This window comes from Notolabrus celidotus, chromosome 15 (genome assembly GCF_009762535.1).
Source record: "Notolabrus celidotus isolate fNotCel1 chromosome 15, fNotCel1.pri, whole genome shotgun sequence".
Classification (NCBI taxonomy): Eukaryota; Metazoa; Chordata; class Actinopteri; order Labriformes; family Labridae; genus Notolabrus; species Notolabrus celidotus.
In genome coordinates, this window is record NC_048286.1 from 29,969,265 (window position 1) to 29,989,154 (window position 19,890).

Consider the following 19,890-nt stretch of genomic DNA (forward strand, 5'->3'; position numbering starts at 1 on the left):
TTCCCAGGAAACTAAAAAGTTAAAGGTACATCATTGATGATCAAAATAATCTGACAAACACATGTTTAGTTTTTGTTAATGAGACGAGATGGGTCTAATGTGGTAGTGGTGTCTCACTTTTGAACTCAATATTTCCCCTTATGTGCGTCTCATCTGTCTGTCAGCCTTTAATCAATGTATTCCTGTAACAGCTTGAATGGTTCAGAGTTACAGAGATCATTTTGCCACTAATCTGCAGCTAATGTTGCAGATTAATGCATTTTCTCTGCCTCCATGCACCTCGTTCATTCATTGTAATGACAGTTCAGTGACTACAACTAGACTGTTTAAAGACTAGGACTATGGCTGAAGACACAGTGGAGTTCAACACTCTGTATGGAACCTGGGCTCCAAAGGTGTTCTTGTTATTGTAAAGTATGTGTCTTGGCCCTTTTCTCACAGGTGAAGGTGCTGATGCACCAGTACCTATGTAATAATACGTCACACTGTGAGAGCCTGCAAGCCTATTTAACCAGGAATCACAATCACAATTAAACTAAAATTTATTAAGCTTTAAAAATTTGGTAAGAAACACATAACTATAGTTTGTTGACTCCTTCATATAATCACAGTAGCTGACTTCCTCTGCACTGTTAACTATCTGAACTGCTAGCAGCATGAGCCATGCCGAATGTCTGCCAGGTGCAAATCGTAAATCCAACATGGTGCTCTCATACCTAAATTCTGAGCAGTCGTTCAGAGTGTCTTCAGAGTGACCTACACTTACCTTCCTGTTCATAAGAAGTTCAGTTCACCAAAATATGAGTGTGTTCATTGAACGCGTCCATGTTAGTGCATTCACACACATCCTCTATTTTTATTAGAGAAAACTGCCATCAGTGATCGAGTAATAGGTGTATCATCTCACTGATCTCTACCCCTGTTGATCCTGAAGTACAAGAGGAGTGCTACACACATGCTTAAGAAACACACACACACACAACACACATTCAAAGACAGGCTTAGGTCCATGCAAACTTCAAGTGCATTGATAGTTTTGGATTATTACTGTTGAAAAGCACATAGACACTGATGATGTGATTAAGGAGCACGTTTGTTCCAAGCGGCAACCTCCGGTCTAATAATATGAGTCCAATGCTGAAGTGCTCAAAACTGCAGTACATTGAGGATCGGCTTGAGGCTGGCTCGGGAAGTACCAGAAACCACATACACACCAATTAAAAAAAAACGATCTTTACAGCAGAAATAAACATGTTTACAGCCTGGTACAAAAGACGAGTGTAGTCTGGATAGCTCATTTTCGAAGATATTGAGATTACAAGTCTTCCAATGAGAGGCACAGCTGACTTGATTGACAGGCAGGAACACTGTAGCTGTTGGCTAGGAGACTCAAAGCCCGCCTCTGCACGTCTCAATCGCTCAACAGCAGCAATGTGGCTCCCGCCGACGATTGGCCTCAAAACAGCGCTTCAGAAACAGATGGGTGATGTCACGGATACTAAGTCCATATTTTATGCAGTATTTGGTTTGTTCTTACAATCATTTTTGAAGCACATGCAGGTGTGTGTAGAGAGCAGAGGACTCAAGGTGATCACATTGAACTGAATTCTCTCTGCATTGACAGCAAACAACGTTAAAGTATGCAATGTCACGTCACAAACTTCTCCCTGTGTAATGAAGGAAATTCCTATTATTCCCTTATTTTGCAAGATAATAAAAATAATAATAATACATTTTATTTAAAGGCGCTTTTCTCGGCACTCAAGGACACCGCACAGATATATATATAAATATATACATACACAAATTTACATTAAAGGAAACAAAATGAAAATGAAAATGAAAACAATATAAACTAACAAAGTGGTAAGAAAAAATAGAAACAATAAAAAATGACAGTGCAACTGGCGTCAGACGGAGTAGGTGGTTTTAAACAGAAGAGTTTCCCATCATGTGCTGCTTGATACTAAAAAGGATTTCTGATTTTGACTTTTTTAATAACAGGTATAACAACACATCACTTGAATACCTTCACCCCAAGAGCATGGTTTAAAGAATTTATGGTTTCAGTGAAAGGAGGAATTTCTCATCTTAAAAAAAAAACGAGCTCCCATTAAGGTCCATTAATGATCCTGCTCACTGCAGCTCGTCGTTACGCTGCCAATTACATTTATTTGTTAACTGCTCATTACTGAACATGGCTTAACACCATTAAGGAGGTTTATTTCAGCCTTACATGGAGTTTGCAAGCTCTCATCACATGGTATAAATGTATGCAGGATATAAATGTGTGAGTGAATATGCTCATACACATATGGGCATTCTATATTTTCCTTCTTGGTAACTAAATAACAGTGAATAAAAAGACCTAACAAGCTGACTTGAAGCATAATAAAAGGCCAGTAAAAATACACATTATAATAGTAGATTCATTATCCACCCTGCACAGGAGAAACTCTTTCATGTAAAGATGTATTGCAGCTGGGTGTCTTTATGATTCGCTCTCTCTCAAATGTATGCGTAAACAGTTTAACAACCCTAACGCTTTATTAGTCCAACATGTGAAAGTTAACAGCAGCAACTATTAAAAAGCTTTAAACAGGCTCTTTAATCTTACCTTTGACACATGCACCCACATAAATGTATATTGTAGCACATACTGGTGCATTTTACACACTACATGCACCACATCTGAGGCCTTTTTTTATTTTGCTGTGGAGTGGGCAGTCCTCTACGCTCAGTATGTTTCTAGTTAGTGAAGCAGAAAAATGGGACATTTAGATAAGGTGAGCAAGGTTATAGAGTGTGTGTGAAGGAGGAGTTCAACATAAAACTCAATAAACCAAAGTGCAGTTTGATGAGATATGTTAAAGATACAGAAGAAGATGTTCCAGCCTCACTTTTCAGGCGGACAGTGTCTGTGAAGCATCCTCTTTATAAAGACTTGTTCTTTAAAGTCCCTATAAGGAACTCTTGACTGGTTGTGAAACAGATTTAGATTAATACTGGTGCCTCTTTATGACCTACAAAAACACATGAGACCATCAAGGTGGCATGTTTGCCCACAGGGGGCACCACAATCATTGCAGACTGAAAGTTCCTCACATAGACTTTACATTAAGAGATCCAGAACCTTCTCTGGACACAGCTGCCACCTCAAACCATTGTCAGCGTACTGACCACAAGCTGAATCCACTGGCCACTTCATATTATTTGAACTTCTGGATTAAAATTGATACTAAAAACAACTTGAGTTGCTTAGAATCAAGATCGCTAAGAGATGGTCATTTTCTGCTTTCGTCCTTTTTAGGAAATTCTTCAGGCTGGACTGTCTGGAGGGGGGACAATGGGAAGAGTCCAACTGTGAGCCAATATCCTGCCCAGCCCTTCCTGATGTGTTCCAGGGCATGTATACCTGCACCAACGGCCTGTACTATGACACCACCTGCAGCCTGCAGTGCCCGGACACAACAGAAAATGTAAGATTCCAACAGCTGTCCCTTTTTTTTTCCCAAATTAGAAAACTAGAACTTCTGGTTTCAGTATTCTTACTTTATTATCAACACAGTCAGCTGATCACTTAGATAGGGTGAGACCTGAGTCTGGATGAGTCCAGTGAGTCATGCTGAATGCTCTTTGTCTTGGGACTGTTTTCACAACAGAGAAGTATATGTCATAATGTAGATTAAGGTTTGATTGTTCTTAAAGTTAGTTTGATGTCAAACCTGCTACACACATTACTCTCAGTGTTCTGAGCTCACAGTAGCTGTAGTTTCTGCTGAGTCATGTAATACTGACATCTCTCCAATCCAAGGACATGTTGCTGCTCTGCTGTTGACTTTTAGGATTATTCATCATTTTGTAACTTTTTCCAACAGCTGCTGAAAGATCCTTAGTACCTGTGTTTGATTTTCAGAGGCAGATACGTTGCACGAAGGATGGTAAATGGACTGCAGAGTTTACCATGTGCTCCAAGCTCCAGGGATCATGCTCTCCTCCCGCTGATCTCAACTCTGTAGAGTACAGCTGTGACCAGGGGATGGATGTCGGTGAGTGTAACTTTTCTGGGATGAGTGAGGTAGTAAAGCTTACTTAGTAGCCTGCCTTACCTTATGCTAGTCCAGTCACTCTCTATTCAACTGAACATACAAAGCAACCACAGCGATGGGGCATCTACATTTTATCATCCATCCATCATCTACACCGCTTCTCCCATTAGAGACAAACAACCTCCCATACACTCACATGAGACCAGTTAACTTAACAAGCTTGTGTTTAGACCTGGGAGAACCAGGAACCTTCTTGCTGTGTGGCAGCAGCCCTAACCCCTGCACCACCATGCAGCCCCATCCTGTCATTACTGTATTAAATAATTCAATCCTGATCCAATGTAAAGGTATAAAGATTATAAAGGGTAAAAAGTTATAATGAACATATTAAACCAAGCTCTGACACAGTCTGCTCCTCAAAACTGGACTTGATTCATTGTTTCTTAATGTTAAATTGCAAAATTGTCACATTGTGTTTATTGTAAGGCTGTTTTGGATCCAAATGCAGACAAAGATATCTGGCTTTTGTTGTTATTAAGAATACAAAATACATAATCATTTGCTATCATTACTATATAACTATAGAGAGAGGGCTTTAACTTCATTATAACAAACTAAATGTGAATTTTATTAGAATATAAAATCATGCTGCTTAAGACATTTGCATTTACACATCTACACTGAAAAGTAAACCAATCAATCAATCAATCTTTATTTATATAGCACCCAATCACAACAAATGCTATCTCAAGACGCTGAGATACAATCTGCAAGCAGGTCTAGACTGTAAACTATGTTATATTATTAACAAAGACCCAACTTCAAGACAGGATAAGATCCAGTCCCCTCTTACATACAGGACTCAGTCTGATCTCATCTTAATCCACCATGAGCAGAGCACTTTGCAGCATTTAGCAAGTTACAGTGGCAAGGACAAACTTCCTTTAACAGGCAGAAACCTCCAGCAGGACCAGACTCATGTTAGACACACATCTGCTGAGACTGAGTTGTGGTTGGAAGGAGGGACAGAGGGAGATGAAAAGAGAGAAAAAAGGCCTTCACTTTTCATATCAGCAACAGAATTGTATGTTGGCTGTGTCTGGATAAACTAGAAGATAACCACTCAACAAGAGCAATGACTTGGATCAGGGCTTGGTGGTTAACCTTATCGTTTGCAACACTTAGCAAACAAATGTGCTTACCCACAGACTCTGTGACTGTGTGTTTAGCTGTGTTTGACACATGGTGCTGAATTTCTGACTGTTCCTTGGTGCTTTTACCTCTTGTTGAGTCGGTTAGCTGGAATTTGAATTCCCCTGAATGAATGGGAAACTGGTTGCCTCGGAACATCCCCAGCTCGCACAGTTTGGTAGAAATGTTTGTTATTAAATGAGGGGAAACTCCTGACAACCAACAGATGGACTAGCAGCACACATACTCAGACACTCTCACATAAACACACCAAACATAAACAGTAGAAGCCCCCCTACAGTGACGGCTGGATGATTGGCGAGAGTGTGAACCACAGATAAAAGATGATTGTGGGATTTGAAGTTATGAGGTCTTTTCCTCAGCGTTTGAACATAAATAGATTCAACTTGAATTACAATTCTTAGGGGACTAAAGGTGCCAAAGAGCTCACAAAACTTTGCACACGCATCAGAAGTGGCAGAGATTTATATGTTTTATGGGTCCTGGGCATTGGTTTGGAAAATTGGCTGAACAGAGCAGCTCTTACCCATGTGTATCAGAAGAGGCTGGTCCTGAGAGGCAGACTCTTATTTCTGGGAGCAAGAGACAGACGGGGCTGCAAATATGGTTCCATTGAAGTTGTAATCAAAATGTTTCTACGTAAACACTGGCAAGGCAGCGATGAGGAAAAAAGGACATTGTTAATCTACTGTAACTTCCAACTTCTCCTTTCTGTGTGATATTTAAGGTCTCATGACAGTATTTAACAGTCATAGTAACAAAAATCATCACCTTTCATTGTCTGACAATGCTGTGCAATACATGCCTCCAGGAACTCATGCCAAACTTTCAGTAATTTGGGTTTATCCAGCGTTAGTGTTCAACGACCTTCAGCCAAGACTTCTTTTCAAGTGCGGTCTTGACATCTGGTACTTGAACTCAGTCATTCTTGGTCCACTGCATCCCTCGAAGTAGCGTCTGTTCCTCTGTTTCAAGCATAGACCGAAAGGTTCCACTCGGACTTACTTCAGCAGCATAAGCCTGAAAAATTACTTGTTTTCTAGTCCTTTTGAAAGATAGAAAGATAGAAAGAAAGATACTCCTTTATTCGTCCCACAACAGGGAAATTCATGGAGTTACAGCAGCAAACAAGAAGGTGCACAGTACAAGAGTTTCAACAAGAATATATATAGAAAAAAAATGTCCATCAGAAACAACAGCTTGGCCATAATTCTCCGGTCAGCCACCACCTCCACAGGGTCCAGGACTGAGCTGGCCTTCTTCACCAGTTAGTTCAGTCTCACTCTCCTGTATCCTGTCCGCCCACAGCAGGTTTAATCCTTCCAATGTGGCATATGAGGACTTGTTCATTGTAGATTGATTTGTGTTATATTTGTTTATTCCTTTTCCTTACAGGTGCCCTTTGCTACCCAACATGCATTGTGGCTCTGGACATGGATCTGCGTGACCCTGTGGTCCTGCCCAACAGCACAACAGCTGTCTCAGTAAAACACTGGATGAGACCCACCAAAGTGGAGGTAAGACACCTGAGGAGGAGGGGGTCAAGTTAGCTTAGTGTTTCTCCAGTCACTCTACTTCGGTTCAACTAGGGTCACTTCATTCTTATTCTGTTTTTCAATAACAAATTTCAAACACTGAATAACTCAATAACTGCAATTATTTAAGTGTCTGAAACGTGTTTTGTAAAATGTTTAGGTAACAATCACTCAGAGCTCCTGAGGAACTTTTAGATTGGGTTGAATTTGGCGCCCTCTGTGACAAAGCAGCACATGAGATCCTTTTGATGAGCTTGTCCTCTACATGCTTGTAGGTTGTACATTTTTCGCTCACAGACTGATCCAATCTGAGTGGATTCCTGATGGCTACGTTTTGATTCAAGAAAGATTTATTAAAATACAAACTCAATATGATACAACCAGATTCGTTCAGTTAATTTCAAATTGATCATTAAATCCTACATTTATTTTTACATGATAAAATATTTGAGGAAAACATGAAGGACCATTTGTCTTTCAAAAAAGCATCATTGTATGTATCACTTTATCAAGACACAAAAGACTCAGCCTACTGTACAAATTGACATTATAATGAATTAAGTGAAGGCTTTAGCTTATGTTTAATGTTATCAGTAACAAAAAAAATGTTACAGTTTTACAGTTTCATTCAGCAGATGCTGCAGCCTTTTGGAAAGATTGGAAAGATGGAAGTCCACATGACTTGATTTCTGGGTTGGAGACTGTAAAGTGCATCCCCAATCCCAGCACATTATCTTGCTGTTAGTTAGCAAACGCTACCAGCCACCTAAGCTAACATTACACTTGTGAAAGATAAAAGTTCAGCATCTGAGTCCTACGAAATTGAAGACACTATTTGCCAAAATAGCGCAGCAAAACCTCAGTCATACATATCTCAACTTTGCTACTGCAGCACCCCGGACCAGTGTGACACCGGTGCACTTGGATCTTTAAAGTTTAGATCAATAACCGATCAGATATGTGAATCTCTAGAGTCTCTAGTGTAGAAAAAGTGATCTCCCTGCTGTCTTTTAACAGTCAGATGAACAGTATCAATCAATCAATCAATCAATCAATCTTTATTCGTATAGCACCAAATCAAAACAAACGTTATCTCAGGATGCTTTTACAAACATAAGAGGTCTAGATCACTCTATGTCAAAGTGTGAACAGAGACCCAACTTCAAGACAGGGTAAGACTCAGTCTTACCTCACCTTAATCCATTGTGAGCATTGCACATCGCAGTATTTAGCTAGTTACAGCGGTGAGGAAAAACTTCCTTTAACAGGCAGAAACCTCAGGCAGAACCAGACTCATGTTAGACAGCCATCTGCCTCGACCGAGTTGGGTCTTGAAAGAGGGATAGAGGAGAATAAGAGATAGAGGGAGCGGTGATAGTGATGAGACGAGTAGTAGAAGCTGTTGCTGCTGGAGTCCAGCACGTCCATATCAGCTTGAATCTAGAACGTCCACAGCAGGCGGCTCAGAGGGACCTATGAGACAATGGAGCTCAGGGACTCCAGAAAGGTCTATGGTTAGTAACTTTCAATGGGACAGGGAGAGTTATCAGTCATGGTGAGTAGAAAAAAAGATCAGTTTCCTCAGCCTGCTACAATTCATCTTATATGACTCCTACCCCACAGCAGCAGTTCCTGGTGTTACAAATGATAGTGTAGAAGTAATCAATCTTGTCACTGATGGTCTCCTTTGCTTTGTAGATCTTACAGAGGCATCAGTATTAACTTCAGGCTGTTTCATTACCAGCTATAAACTCCTCACAGGAGCTTTAATAAGCAGAGTTTCAACAAAAGGAATGCTTAAAACAAAACAGTCAATCAACACATGTAGACTAAATACAACAGTACACCAGGATGAATCCATTCTATCAAATGTATACAAGTGATACAGCCACACTCAAAAACATGAACAGGCAGCACAGTAAATAGTCTGGTCTCTCCCTCCTAACACTATCTTATTCTGCTGACCTGTTGCTTCTGTCATACTTTCACATCCTCAGAGCTGTCATTATTTCAAACTTGCCCACCACTCTGTAATAATGCATGTTTATATTTATCCTCAAGCAGACAGACTTGAGACAGGAGAATTAAAAAAAACAAATGATCTACACAGGCAGATAAATGATTGCCTCGATTAATCCCTATACGTCTCCGGCTTCAGAATCACCACATCTTTCCTATAATCTAATCCAAAAGTGTCAAGCCGTAGAGTTCCCCCTGAAATTCCAGAATTTTGGATGGCTGTTCCCTGTAAACGTTTCCTTCACATCATGTTCTTCATGCTGCTTCAAAGGATTTTCCGAGTATTTATTTTGTGAAGAAACAGCAGAGCCTTGTAATTTTGGCTTTTGACGTGACTGTTGTGCTGATATTGGATATCAAATTCCGCAGCATCTACTATTGGCATTGCTATAAGAACAGTTTTGCAATGGAGTTAAAGAGAGCCAGCTTTTGAATATCCATCATTTGTCAAAGGATAGTATTCTTCAGAAAGTGGTATTAAATGCATTAATATAATCATATGCTTCTTGTCAGAATCTGTTCAATCCAGTTCAGTAAAACACAAAGTTTATAGGGTGGGTGTTACCGGATCAAATTGGAAACTTGTTGGACGTGTTTCTCGGCTGTTTCATGTCTCATGATGTGGTTTAAAACGAGATAGTTTAACTGTCTTAAATAACCGCTGCTAAACAAGCAATTGTAGTCTTGCTACCATTTGGAAACTCTTGGCAGGTTTTGAAACACAGTTGTTGTTTTGCTCGCTTGCTGCCATGCGACCAGATCAGGGCACAGTGAAAGCTGATCTGCCGACAAACAGCGCTGAGATTATTGCCCAGAAAAACATCCATCAGGGTGAATAATGCATCCAAACATCTGGTGGTCGTACAGCATGGAGTGTACAGAGCTACTGCTCCAGACTGACTCACCTTTACTGATAAGTGCTACGCAGGGTTCATCTGTGGGACAGTCGACAAACTCAAAAGAAAGGGAAAAAAAGAGGAGCAACTGTCACACATTCACACGTGAATGTAATCAAGTAGAAGTAGAGATACTCGTGGAGTAAAAGTGGAAAAGTGCCTGTTCTGAAATTTTAGAGAGGAGATCTCAAAAGTGTTTCATTTATGTCTCCTAGACAACAATGAGATCTGTTTGAAAGCAAAATGAGACTGTAGCTTATGTCTCCTGTTTCTCCTTCTTGCCTCCAGAGACTACAAAAAGTCTCAGCTTAGTCTCCCTTTCAGTTCAAAAGGAGATCTGGTCAAAATCTGAAATGATTCTCAGGTATTTCTCAAGTGTTGTGACTCCTTTTGAGCTCAGGTGGAGAAATCAGGGAGCTCTCTCACTTGTCTCAATCTAACCTCATCCATTTGTTTTTGTCAGACTCAGTTTTTGTGTCTCAAGCTGGGCTCAGATGGAGCAAAGAAAGAGCCTGAGCTCATCTTATCATGAACATTTATAGTGCCCTGCAAAATTAAGATTTCAATGTAATTGTCCACAAACTTACAATTCTCATCAAACATTTGAACCACTTGCAAGATCAGCTATTTAGCTGTCAAATGATCTCTTCTTTGACTTCACAATATGGTCATTCCTTTACAAGTCTGTTTGGAACAAAACAACTTCACAAAGATTTAGTGGAATTGAAAGAATATGCAAAAGATAGCGATTTCATACCAGGTATGACCGACCATTTATTTAAAATATGGGCCACAAAAGGGCTGACCGGATTTAGCCAGATTATTACAATTAAAGGGGTGGATTACTTTGGGCGCTGGTGGCCTAGCGGTCTAAGCACCCCACATACAGAGGCTACCCATAGTGACGCTGTTGTACATGAGGCTCCCCCATAGGAAAAAAACATTTAGAGAGGAGATCTCAAAGGGTTTCATTTATGTCTCCTAGACAACAATGAGATCTGTTTGAAAGCTAAATGAGACTATAGCTTATGTCTCCTGTTTCTCATTCTTGCCTCCAGAGACTACAAAAAGTCTCAGCTTAGTCTCCCTTTCCGTTCAAAAGGAGATCTGGTCAAAATCTGAAATGATTCTCAGGTATTTCTCAAGTGTTGTGACTCCTTTTGAGCTCAGGTGGAGAAATCAGGGAGCTCTCTCACTTGTCTCAATCTAACCTCATCCATTTGTTTTTGTCAGACTCAGTTTTTGTGTCTCAAGCTGGGCTCAGATGGAGCAAAGAAAGAGCCTGAGCTCATCTTATCATGAACATTTATAGTGCCCTGCAAAATTAAGATTTCAACGTAATTGTCCACAAACTTACAATTCTCATTAAAACATTTGAACCACTTGCACGATCAGCTATTTAGCTGTCAAATGATCTCTTCTCTGACTTCACAATATGGTCATTCCTTTACAAGTCTGTTTGGAGCAAAACAACTTCACAAAGATTTTGTGTATTTGAAAGAATATGCAAAAGATAGAGATTTCATACCAGGTATGATAGATGATTTTTTTTTTTTTTTTTTTTGTGATCAATTGTTTATTGTTTTTTTTTACAGTGGCTTTGTCATTGCAAAACATAGCATAAGTAATTGTTCAGCTACTTCATTGTCACAAGTAGCTATAGTAAGCCAGAGATATTTTGTAGTAGCTTCAGCCAACAAGTAACATTTTGTGTTTTAGTATAATGTAATCTAGCTGTCGATAGTTCCAGCTGTGCAATATCTCTGTAAGTGGAGAGCCATTCCTTCACTGAAAGTGTATGCGGCTGTTTCCAGTGGCAAGCCACCATTTTTTTTAGCAGCTGTGAGACCAGCGAACAAGTGTCGCTTTTCATTAATGGTTAGCTCCAAGGATGAGGTGTCATTAAGCAACAGTAGAGACTGTGAGTGAGGGACTGCTCTCTCAAGTATAGTGGATAAGATGCCAGAAATAGCTTCCCAAAACCTATAAACCTCTGGGCACTGCCAAACCATGTGAATAAAAGTCCCAATTGTATTGTTTTGGCAAAAGTCACAATGAGGATTATCTCTGAATTTCATTTGATGGACAGACGATTTTATCTAAGATATGGGCTGCAAAAGGGCTGACCAGATTTAGCCAGATTATTACAATTTAAGGGGTGGATTCTTTTGGGCGCTGGTGGCCTAGCGGTCTAAGCGCCCCACATACAGAGGCTGCAGGGGTCGCTGGTTCGATTCCCAGCTGATCGACCATTTCCTGCATGTCTTCCCCTGCTCACTACTCCCCACATTTCCTGTCTCTCTTCAGCTGTCATGTCAAATAAAGGCAAAAAAGCCAAAAATATATTTAAAAAAAGAGAAGAAAATTAGCCATTAATGAGATCTCTCATTTAAGTCTCAAATAAGACTCATGTCATGGTCTCAACTATTTCTCCTAGTGAATTTTAGAAGACACTAATGAGAAACAAATGAGAACAATTTGAAACTTGAATGAGGCTGAAGTGAGAATCTCAATTTTGTCTCCAGAGACTTAGAAGAGAAAGCCCTGAGCAGTAAAATTTTCCCTCTGAAGGACATTTTTAAAGTCTGTCGGTCTAAAAGGTAATATTTCTAGGCTCTGTGAGAGCTTTTTTAATTGATTGAACAACACAAACTTTCTCAAATGAGCTCAAAAGTCAACACATCATTTTCTCCCTCAGTCAAAATGTTGAGGAGATTTTTAAATGTTTGCAAATGTTTTTTATACAACATTCATTTGACCGAGTTGTTGGCAGGGCATAAACCTTCAAAAACTTTCAAGGAAAGAATTTTGAATCCCACGCTGTGCCAGCTAATCACACAACAGAATCCACTTCATGTGTATGTCAGTACGAGTCGGTTATCATTCAAGTGTTTCTCTATGACTGGAAATCAGATGCAGATAGCAAGAGTGAACGTTCCAACTGACGTCAAGGCCTTCAGAAAATACACACATCTCTAACACACACAGTGTACACAAGCCTCCTTCAGCATGCTTCTAGGAATGTCAGATCTTAGGCAAGAGATAGAGAGCAGTTGTTTTTTTGTTCAAAAGGTGGGTCAGGTTACCCAATATCATAACTCAGGAATCACTTTTACGTTAATACTGTCGCAAACACTGCTCCAGTTTCTCCTTACTTTTTGGGTGGTCGGTCCGTCAGCGAGCCAGCCGGTTAATCCAACCTTGCAGAGGTCAAATTGTTGGATGGAGGTCTGGTTACTTACGCCATATCTCCAACACTGACTTGTGATTTTGTTGCATTGTCTTATCTCAAATACTTCAGAATCAGCTCTCCTTGGCTGTCAGGCCTACAAAGGAGACCACTGGGGAGAATCCACTTTCTATGTCTGCATGTATTAGCCAGTCAGATATCTGCAGACCACCGTGTACATTCCTAGGGTCACATAAATCAGCAAAAAAACACAGGCTCACTTAAATTTCAACATACAGTTTTTGAGTTTTACATCCACTAAATGTATAAAACAATTATCACTCTCTTAGCACAATGTTTTCATGCACAAAGAAGACAACAAACCATCATTATGAACTTCTTATATCCATGAAATTGAGGTGTGTGCCTTCTCATTTTTATTTCACTATTCATGGTGAGTTAGCCCTTGATCGAGTGGATTATTGGCAACAGGAAATAATACATGTGCTTCATCTACACTATTAAGAGTAGTTTATTGTTTCTCATTAAATGGCATCCACGGGGAGAAATGAACACTACTTGGCTTTAACTTTAATTTCATGTCCAAGCAGTTTGCACACAAAGATGTTTCCTTGGAGAAAAATACTGATTTACATCAACCTTTGTGGATATTTATATGACTAGGTGTTTTTCCTGGAGTATTCCGTGTATAATTAAACAGAAATTATGTGCAAAATCTCATGAAATTTTCACTTCCATCCATCCAGAGGGGAACACCTCCATTTATAGAACTCCATAATCTTACATCACCTCCATTTATTGAACTCCATAATCATTCCCATCAAGCCAACTTCAATTTACACTTGAAATTCAACTTCATCATAACCCCAAAAGAAGTTTGATCTGCAAGAAACTCCTACCACACTTATAGCTGCTGTTGGTAGACTTTATACAAACATCAGTTCTGAGAGAGATTTTGAGTGTCAACACTACCCCTCCCCTCTCTGCTGTCGTAACCCCGCCCACAAAAGATTGTTGTGCGCGTTATATGAGGAAGTAGTGGCTTCCCAGCCAATCAGGGCTACGTAGTGGGGCCGCCACTCTACCAATCAGGACAGAGGGCATTGGAAAACACAGAGACTTCGCCATAATCTCAAATTACTTCACTTACAGATGAGTACCGATGGGTATTATGACCTTCAATGTACCTTCAGCACATTCAAATACACCGGCAAGTCAGATCAGTGCTGTACAGTGGCAATATGTGAAATAAAAAGTAGTTATGGGCTGCACGGTGGTACAGTGGTTAGCGGTAGTCTGGCTTCCTCCCACAGTCCAAAAACATGCTCTCCAGGTGAATTGGTCTCTCTAAAATTGGCTGTAGGTGTGATTGTGTGCGTGCATGGTTGTCTGTCTCTCCATGTTTGCCCTGTGATAGGTTGGCGACCTGTCTAGGGTGTACCCTGCCTTCTGCCAAAAGTCAGCTGGGATAGGCTCCAGCCCCCCCAAGACACCAAACAGGATAGGCGGTCAAGATGGAAATGGATGGAAATAGTAGTTATAAATCAACATTAGACAACACCTGAACAAGTCAACTTTTAACACAGTACTCTTTAACAGTCTTACAGTCCTTTTGTAATAGAATTAATAATCATGTTTGTGCTTCCATAGAGATAGCTCCTGGGATCTTATTCACTCAAAAAAGTAATATAGAGTAGGATATAAACTATCGTCCAACAAGTTTATAATGTTTACTATCCTTAAATTTCAAACTGATAAAAAACTTTCAATCTTTGCCAAAACCTTTTTTAGCCATCATCAATGAAACCTCATCAAAAAGTTGACCCAGTTATGAAACACACTTATAGGAACACTGATGCCACTTAATGACCTACCAAAGCAAATGAGACAATCAGCAACAAGACTGACAATTTGCATATTGTTACTTTCAATCCTTGTAGATGCTACAAGGAAGTACAAGTGAACAGATGATTGACAGCATGATGAAGGACCTGCTCTTCTTTATATTTTCAAAAGTGAATATTCACAATGAGTGACTCAAAAGCTGTTCAAGTAAAGCAGGATGAGATATCTTTGTTAGAGAAACTACATTGGAATGTTCAGAACAAGTGATGAGATTTAAGTCATTGCCAACAGGGGGCGCCAAAATCAACACTAACCCGAAGTTCCTCACAGCAGCTGTAAGATATGTTTGGATGCCTCTTTCATGTGGAAGGAGAAGCTCATACTGAGACTAAACAATATGGATTGGTCATTTCATGTAGATATAGCACTGTGAAACCTGCACTGTACATTCACTCATATAAACTGTATTCTGTGACTGACTGTGAATTTGTTCTCCCATGCAAACATGCTGTTATGCATTTCCGTCTGACTGCATCGCTGTTGTTATGTGTTTTGTTTTCCAGAGTATAGTCTGCACAGGGATGATGAAGTGGTACCCTGACCCTAAACACATCCACTGCATTCAGTCATGTGAGGTAAGAGTCCAAACAGCTAAGCTCTCTTGAATCCAGCACAGGAGTACGTGCACACATGGAAACCAAATATCTGTCCCAGGTTTATGAAGCTGTTAAATGAGTGACTGTCTGTTTCAGTCATGACTGATAATGCCTGAGGTAATGCTATTTTCCTCTCTGAATGTCAGAGATCTGCTGTATTCTGTTCAGTCAGAAGAGAAGAAGAGGTTTAATTTAGTAATGGCTTCATGTACAGTGCTGGGTTCACCTGAGGCCAGATGAAAGGATATTTTTACCATTCTTGTGTCACATTTTATTGTGATATTTCCCTATCTGTCAAATACTGAGTATTACAAAAGCACAAATTGGCATGTATTGCTTTGCATTACATATCTCCTGCTAGTTAAATCTCTGAAGAAAAAGCTTATAGTCAAAATCTGCTTTGTTTAGTATGAAAAGTTTGAATGTAGGTTATCTCTTTTCAGTGTTTATGACTGAAGTAACATGAGATTTCAAGCACATAGTATTACAAAGACATCCAAAAACCCTGTTGTGAAAGACTCATATACCTTACCTGCTGAACATGCATTGAAATGTACAAGTCTAACTTGACTGAATGCAAACACATGTGGACTGCTAAGGTGTTAATGGTATTCTTCCCTCATTAAGAGTGGGAATGGGGAGAGGTAGAGCGTACAGCCTACCCCGGTGGGGGAACCACAATCCACAATCCCTGTCCTCTTTAGGTGCATTTCGACCAAGGGTTCTGGGGTCTTTTAGCCCCACAGAACTACCTTTTTTCTCACAACATGAGGTCATCGTAATACTTTTCTTACATAACATGTTTAGAGCGTGCTTGTGTTAAAAGCGTCAATGAAGGGAGGATTTCAGTTTGGCTTTCATCCTGTTAATATCAAAGATATTTTATTAATATTGAGATAAGGAGTACTTAATCCTCAAAACAATTACACCATTTCTGGGCATGACCACATTAAAAGTGCAACCTTAGCCAGAAGTTTCCAGTAATATCAAATGTGAAGTAAAACATGCTCTATCATCATTGTCATCGCTAATAAAGATACCAGAGCCGGTGTGCAATGGGCTTCACATTTCATGATGACAAATCTCAGGCAGAGGTTGATATTCTAACACTTAAAACTCTCCAGGAATTCTTTTCAAAGCCCTCCAAAGAAGTTTTTTGGAGACGCTGGCATTGCCAAATTGTTTTACTCCTGCCAAGCCTGAAGGATTATGTGATAAGGGAAAAGTACATTTATCACTTGATAATTTTTGTTTCATATTAGAAGTCAGGCTTACCCAAAGCTTGTAAATGTTTCTACCTGAGCTGTGTGTGCTGGATCTCAGATCAGAAAGACTTCTGACCAGCTCACTGGTCTAAAGGTAGGAATACAATCAGAGAACTATCAAAATGTAGCACAAAATATTTTACTCTGCCCAAAGCTGTACTACGTGCAGCCTTTCGAAATTGCTTTTTAAAACAATTCATCACATTTTTCAATAACAACATTGACAGCTACTTTAAATGCAGGTGAAATGTGTGGCTCTATGCATCATTTGACAGGAACATGTCACATCCCCCCAGAAAGCAGGAACAGAAATCACAAAATGAATCTTAAGAACATTTTAAAATAATTAAATTACCATTGAAATGTATGGCAGTATGCTGCGTCAGCAAAAAACACAGCACACTCTCAGAAAAGTGTAAGCTTTAAGAGGAAAGTCAGTGTGGAATTTGAGTTTAGGTTAAAATATGTTTATATTATTTATACGGTAACTAACTACATACACCTAATGATTCTAGGATTGAATTACTTCTACAGCATCTTGTAGTTGGGACCAAAACATGTTGAATGTACGTCTGTGGTTCTCATTACATTACCTGGAGCTCGGTCATCCTAGCCTCTCATTGATTGGTTCTGTGACATTTCATTGAGTGTCAAGGAAGATTTATTGTTATGCCTATCCAGCGTGGCTACAGTCAAGTGCTCTTGAGAAAGCCTCCATCCTGCTGTTTCTTATTGATAGAGTGACCCAACCACCACACATTGAACCCTCATGTTACAAAAGCACAACAGCAAATAACTACATGAAAGTCCATCCATCCATCCATCATCTTGACCGCTCATCCTGTTAGGGGTCACGGGGGGCTGGAGCCTATGCCAGCTGGCTTCTGGCTGAAGGCAGGGTACACCCTGGACAGGTCGCCAACCTATCACAGGGCTACATGAAAGTCAAAGTGTAAATTTAATAAATAAATATATAGGACTATTTATCAGTCATTAGACAAACAGGTGATAATGGAGCTACAAAATAACAGTCAGGAATAGATTAACATTTATCTTTAGATTATCATTAGATTAACATTAAATAAACCTTAGATGTCGTTGACAGTTCAGTCAACTAAACGCCTCACTCAGTTTTATTTTGGAGCATTTTATAGGATCTTACGGTCTTAATGGTTTTGCTCATTTGTCGTTACATAACCTCAAAATGAAACTTGTCATGTTTAATCAGGGATTCACAAAAGAGGGTACAATTCAATCATCTCCATTGGCTGTATAGATAATGGATGTAGTCTCACTGGTTTCTGAAACCGAGTTCTGAAGCGCAACAATGACGGTCACCATATTTGAAATATTGACTCAACCCAACTTTCGGTCGACCTAATGAGAAGCAAAGAGGCCGAATTGAGGCCGGTCTGTCAGTGAGGTCAGCCATGCCCCTTATTATGCCTAATTAAACCAAACGTTTAACTGTAATATCTTCAGAAGAAGTGAGTCAGAGGTAAGTTCAACCCATAAACAATGTGTACAAATAGAGACATTGACCATTCAGATGAAACTGTGTTCTGTTCCAGTCTGTAAACATGTTTCTTTCTCCTGATAAGATGGACATTTAAACATTGGTGTTGAAGGGTTGTCTGACCTTTGGAGCCGGCCTCAAGGAGGTTGCTGCTTGATCAACCCCCGGTCCACTGGTAAACACCCTGAAAGTATCTCAGCAGCACCAGATAGAAAAACACTACCTTGAGTTGACTTTTACTTCTAAGTTCAAGAATAAACATTCACTCTCATAATTAATGACTATATAGTTAATCACTTTTCATCTGGGGCCAACATCAGGCCAAATCTTACCTTTAATAACCATCAAACTGACAGATTATAGTGGATTTTAGAGACCACAAACAAGTCTAAGTTCCCAGATTTCAATAATCCTCATAGTTTTCCCTCATCTCTTCTTTAAAGATAAACTCCCCATTACTCTGATCACTCCTCCAAAACAGAACAGTCAACGGGACAGGTTGTTTTTCCTATCCATGCTACTGAAAGGAAGCACAACTAAAGACTTGGATTTATTGAGTTTCATCATATTGCTTGCTGTAGCCTGTATCGCTGTAATTTCAGGTCTATTTCTGCTCAGTAGTATTTTATTTTTGTGATAGTAAATCATATAAAATCACAAACCCAGATAGATTTTATTTGGCACTCAGCTGCAGGGTTCTGAGAGGACTGGAACTACCAATGGAACACAAACTGTTGATGTCTCACAGTATTAAAATATTCCTCCTACCTGCCAGCACTACATTTTCCCCTTCCACCTTCCCGTGAATGTTGCTAGGCAAAACAGTTGCTTATAACCCTCTCCTCCCTGACAACACTGTGAATTATACCAGACCACATGTGCTGCATATGCTCCATGCCAGATCTCATCCAGATACCATTACTGCCTCTCCTTCTCCCACTCTGCGTCACTTTCCATTCCTTCTTAAAAACCCAGTGTACAGTTGGTGTGAAAGTCACTTCAGGTATGTAATCACAGAGTTAGAAGTGCTTTTATCTGCTCAAAAAAAAAAGGTCCTCAACTTTCTGAAAGTCCTGTCAGCACCATGGAAATGTTTGCCAGAACAAAGAGTAGAAAGAATGTGATATGAGTGTGTAACAGCAAGCTTATTAAATTCATTGACTCATGCTCCACTAAATACGAGGCATTTCTGCAGAAAAGTAAAGAGAGTAGAATCCATTTATTTCAATCATTTGGTCGGGGAATGCTTTGTTAATCCCCTTGATCACTGTGTAATAACTTTCCAGTCAGAAACAAGTATACATTTTCCTTTGAGGATTAGAAATACTTATGTATAGATTACATTTCTCTTCCACATGAAGCCAAATAAACAAACACAAAATCTCCTCCTTACTTTTTATAGAAATCCAACAGACGAAGGTCTCCACTGGCTCTTTAAGATCAAGTGTGTGCTGTTTGCTTTGCATTGGAGATTAGGAGATTACAAATAAAGACAAAGTGGATCACAAAAACAACAACAATGTATGAACTGACAACAAAAATGGATGGTACTAGAAAGAACTGCAGGGCTGCATAGAAATGGAGTGACGCCTGCGAGCTAGTTCAGGCAGACAACTCGAGCTGCACTGCTATACACGTCACATGTCCCACTCTCATAACCATCATCCAATCACGCCCTCTGCCTCTCAAATTGGCGGTCTATTTAAA

The 19,890-nt window shown here is 39.8% G+C and overlaps 1 protein-coding gene across 1 annotated transcript in view; it reads left to right on the top strand.

The window, feature by feature from the left end:
• The window catches only part of pappa2 (pappalysin 2), a 100,709-nt gene that overhangs the window by 67,581 nt on the left and 13,238 nt on the right, over nucleotides 1-19,890 (top strand). Inside the window, exons 22-25 of the mRNA XM_034702073.1 lie at nucleotides 3,311-3,479; nucleotides 3,917-4,049; nucleotides 6,657-6,778; nucleotides 15,310-15,381. Of these exons, the coding sequence (XP_034557964.1) occupies nucleotides 3,311-3,479; nucleotides 3,917-4,049; nucleotides 6,657-6,778; nucleotides 15,310-15,381 (496 nt within the window). The remainder of the gene's footprint in view (nucleotides 1-3,310; nucleotides 3,480-3,916; nucleotides 4,050-6,656; nucleotides 6,779-15,309; nucleotides 15,382-19,890) is intronic.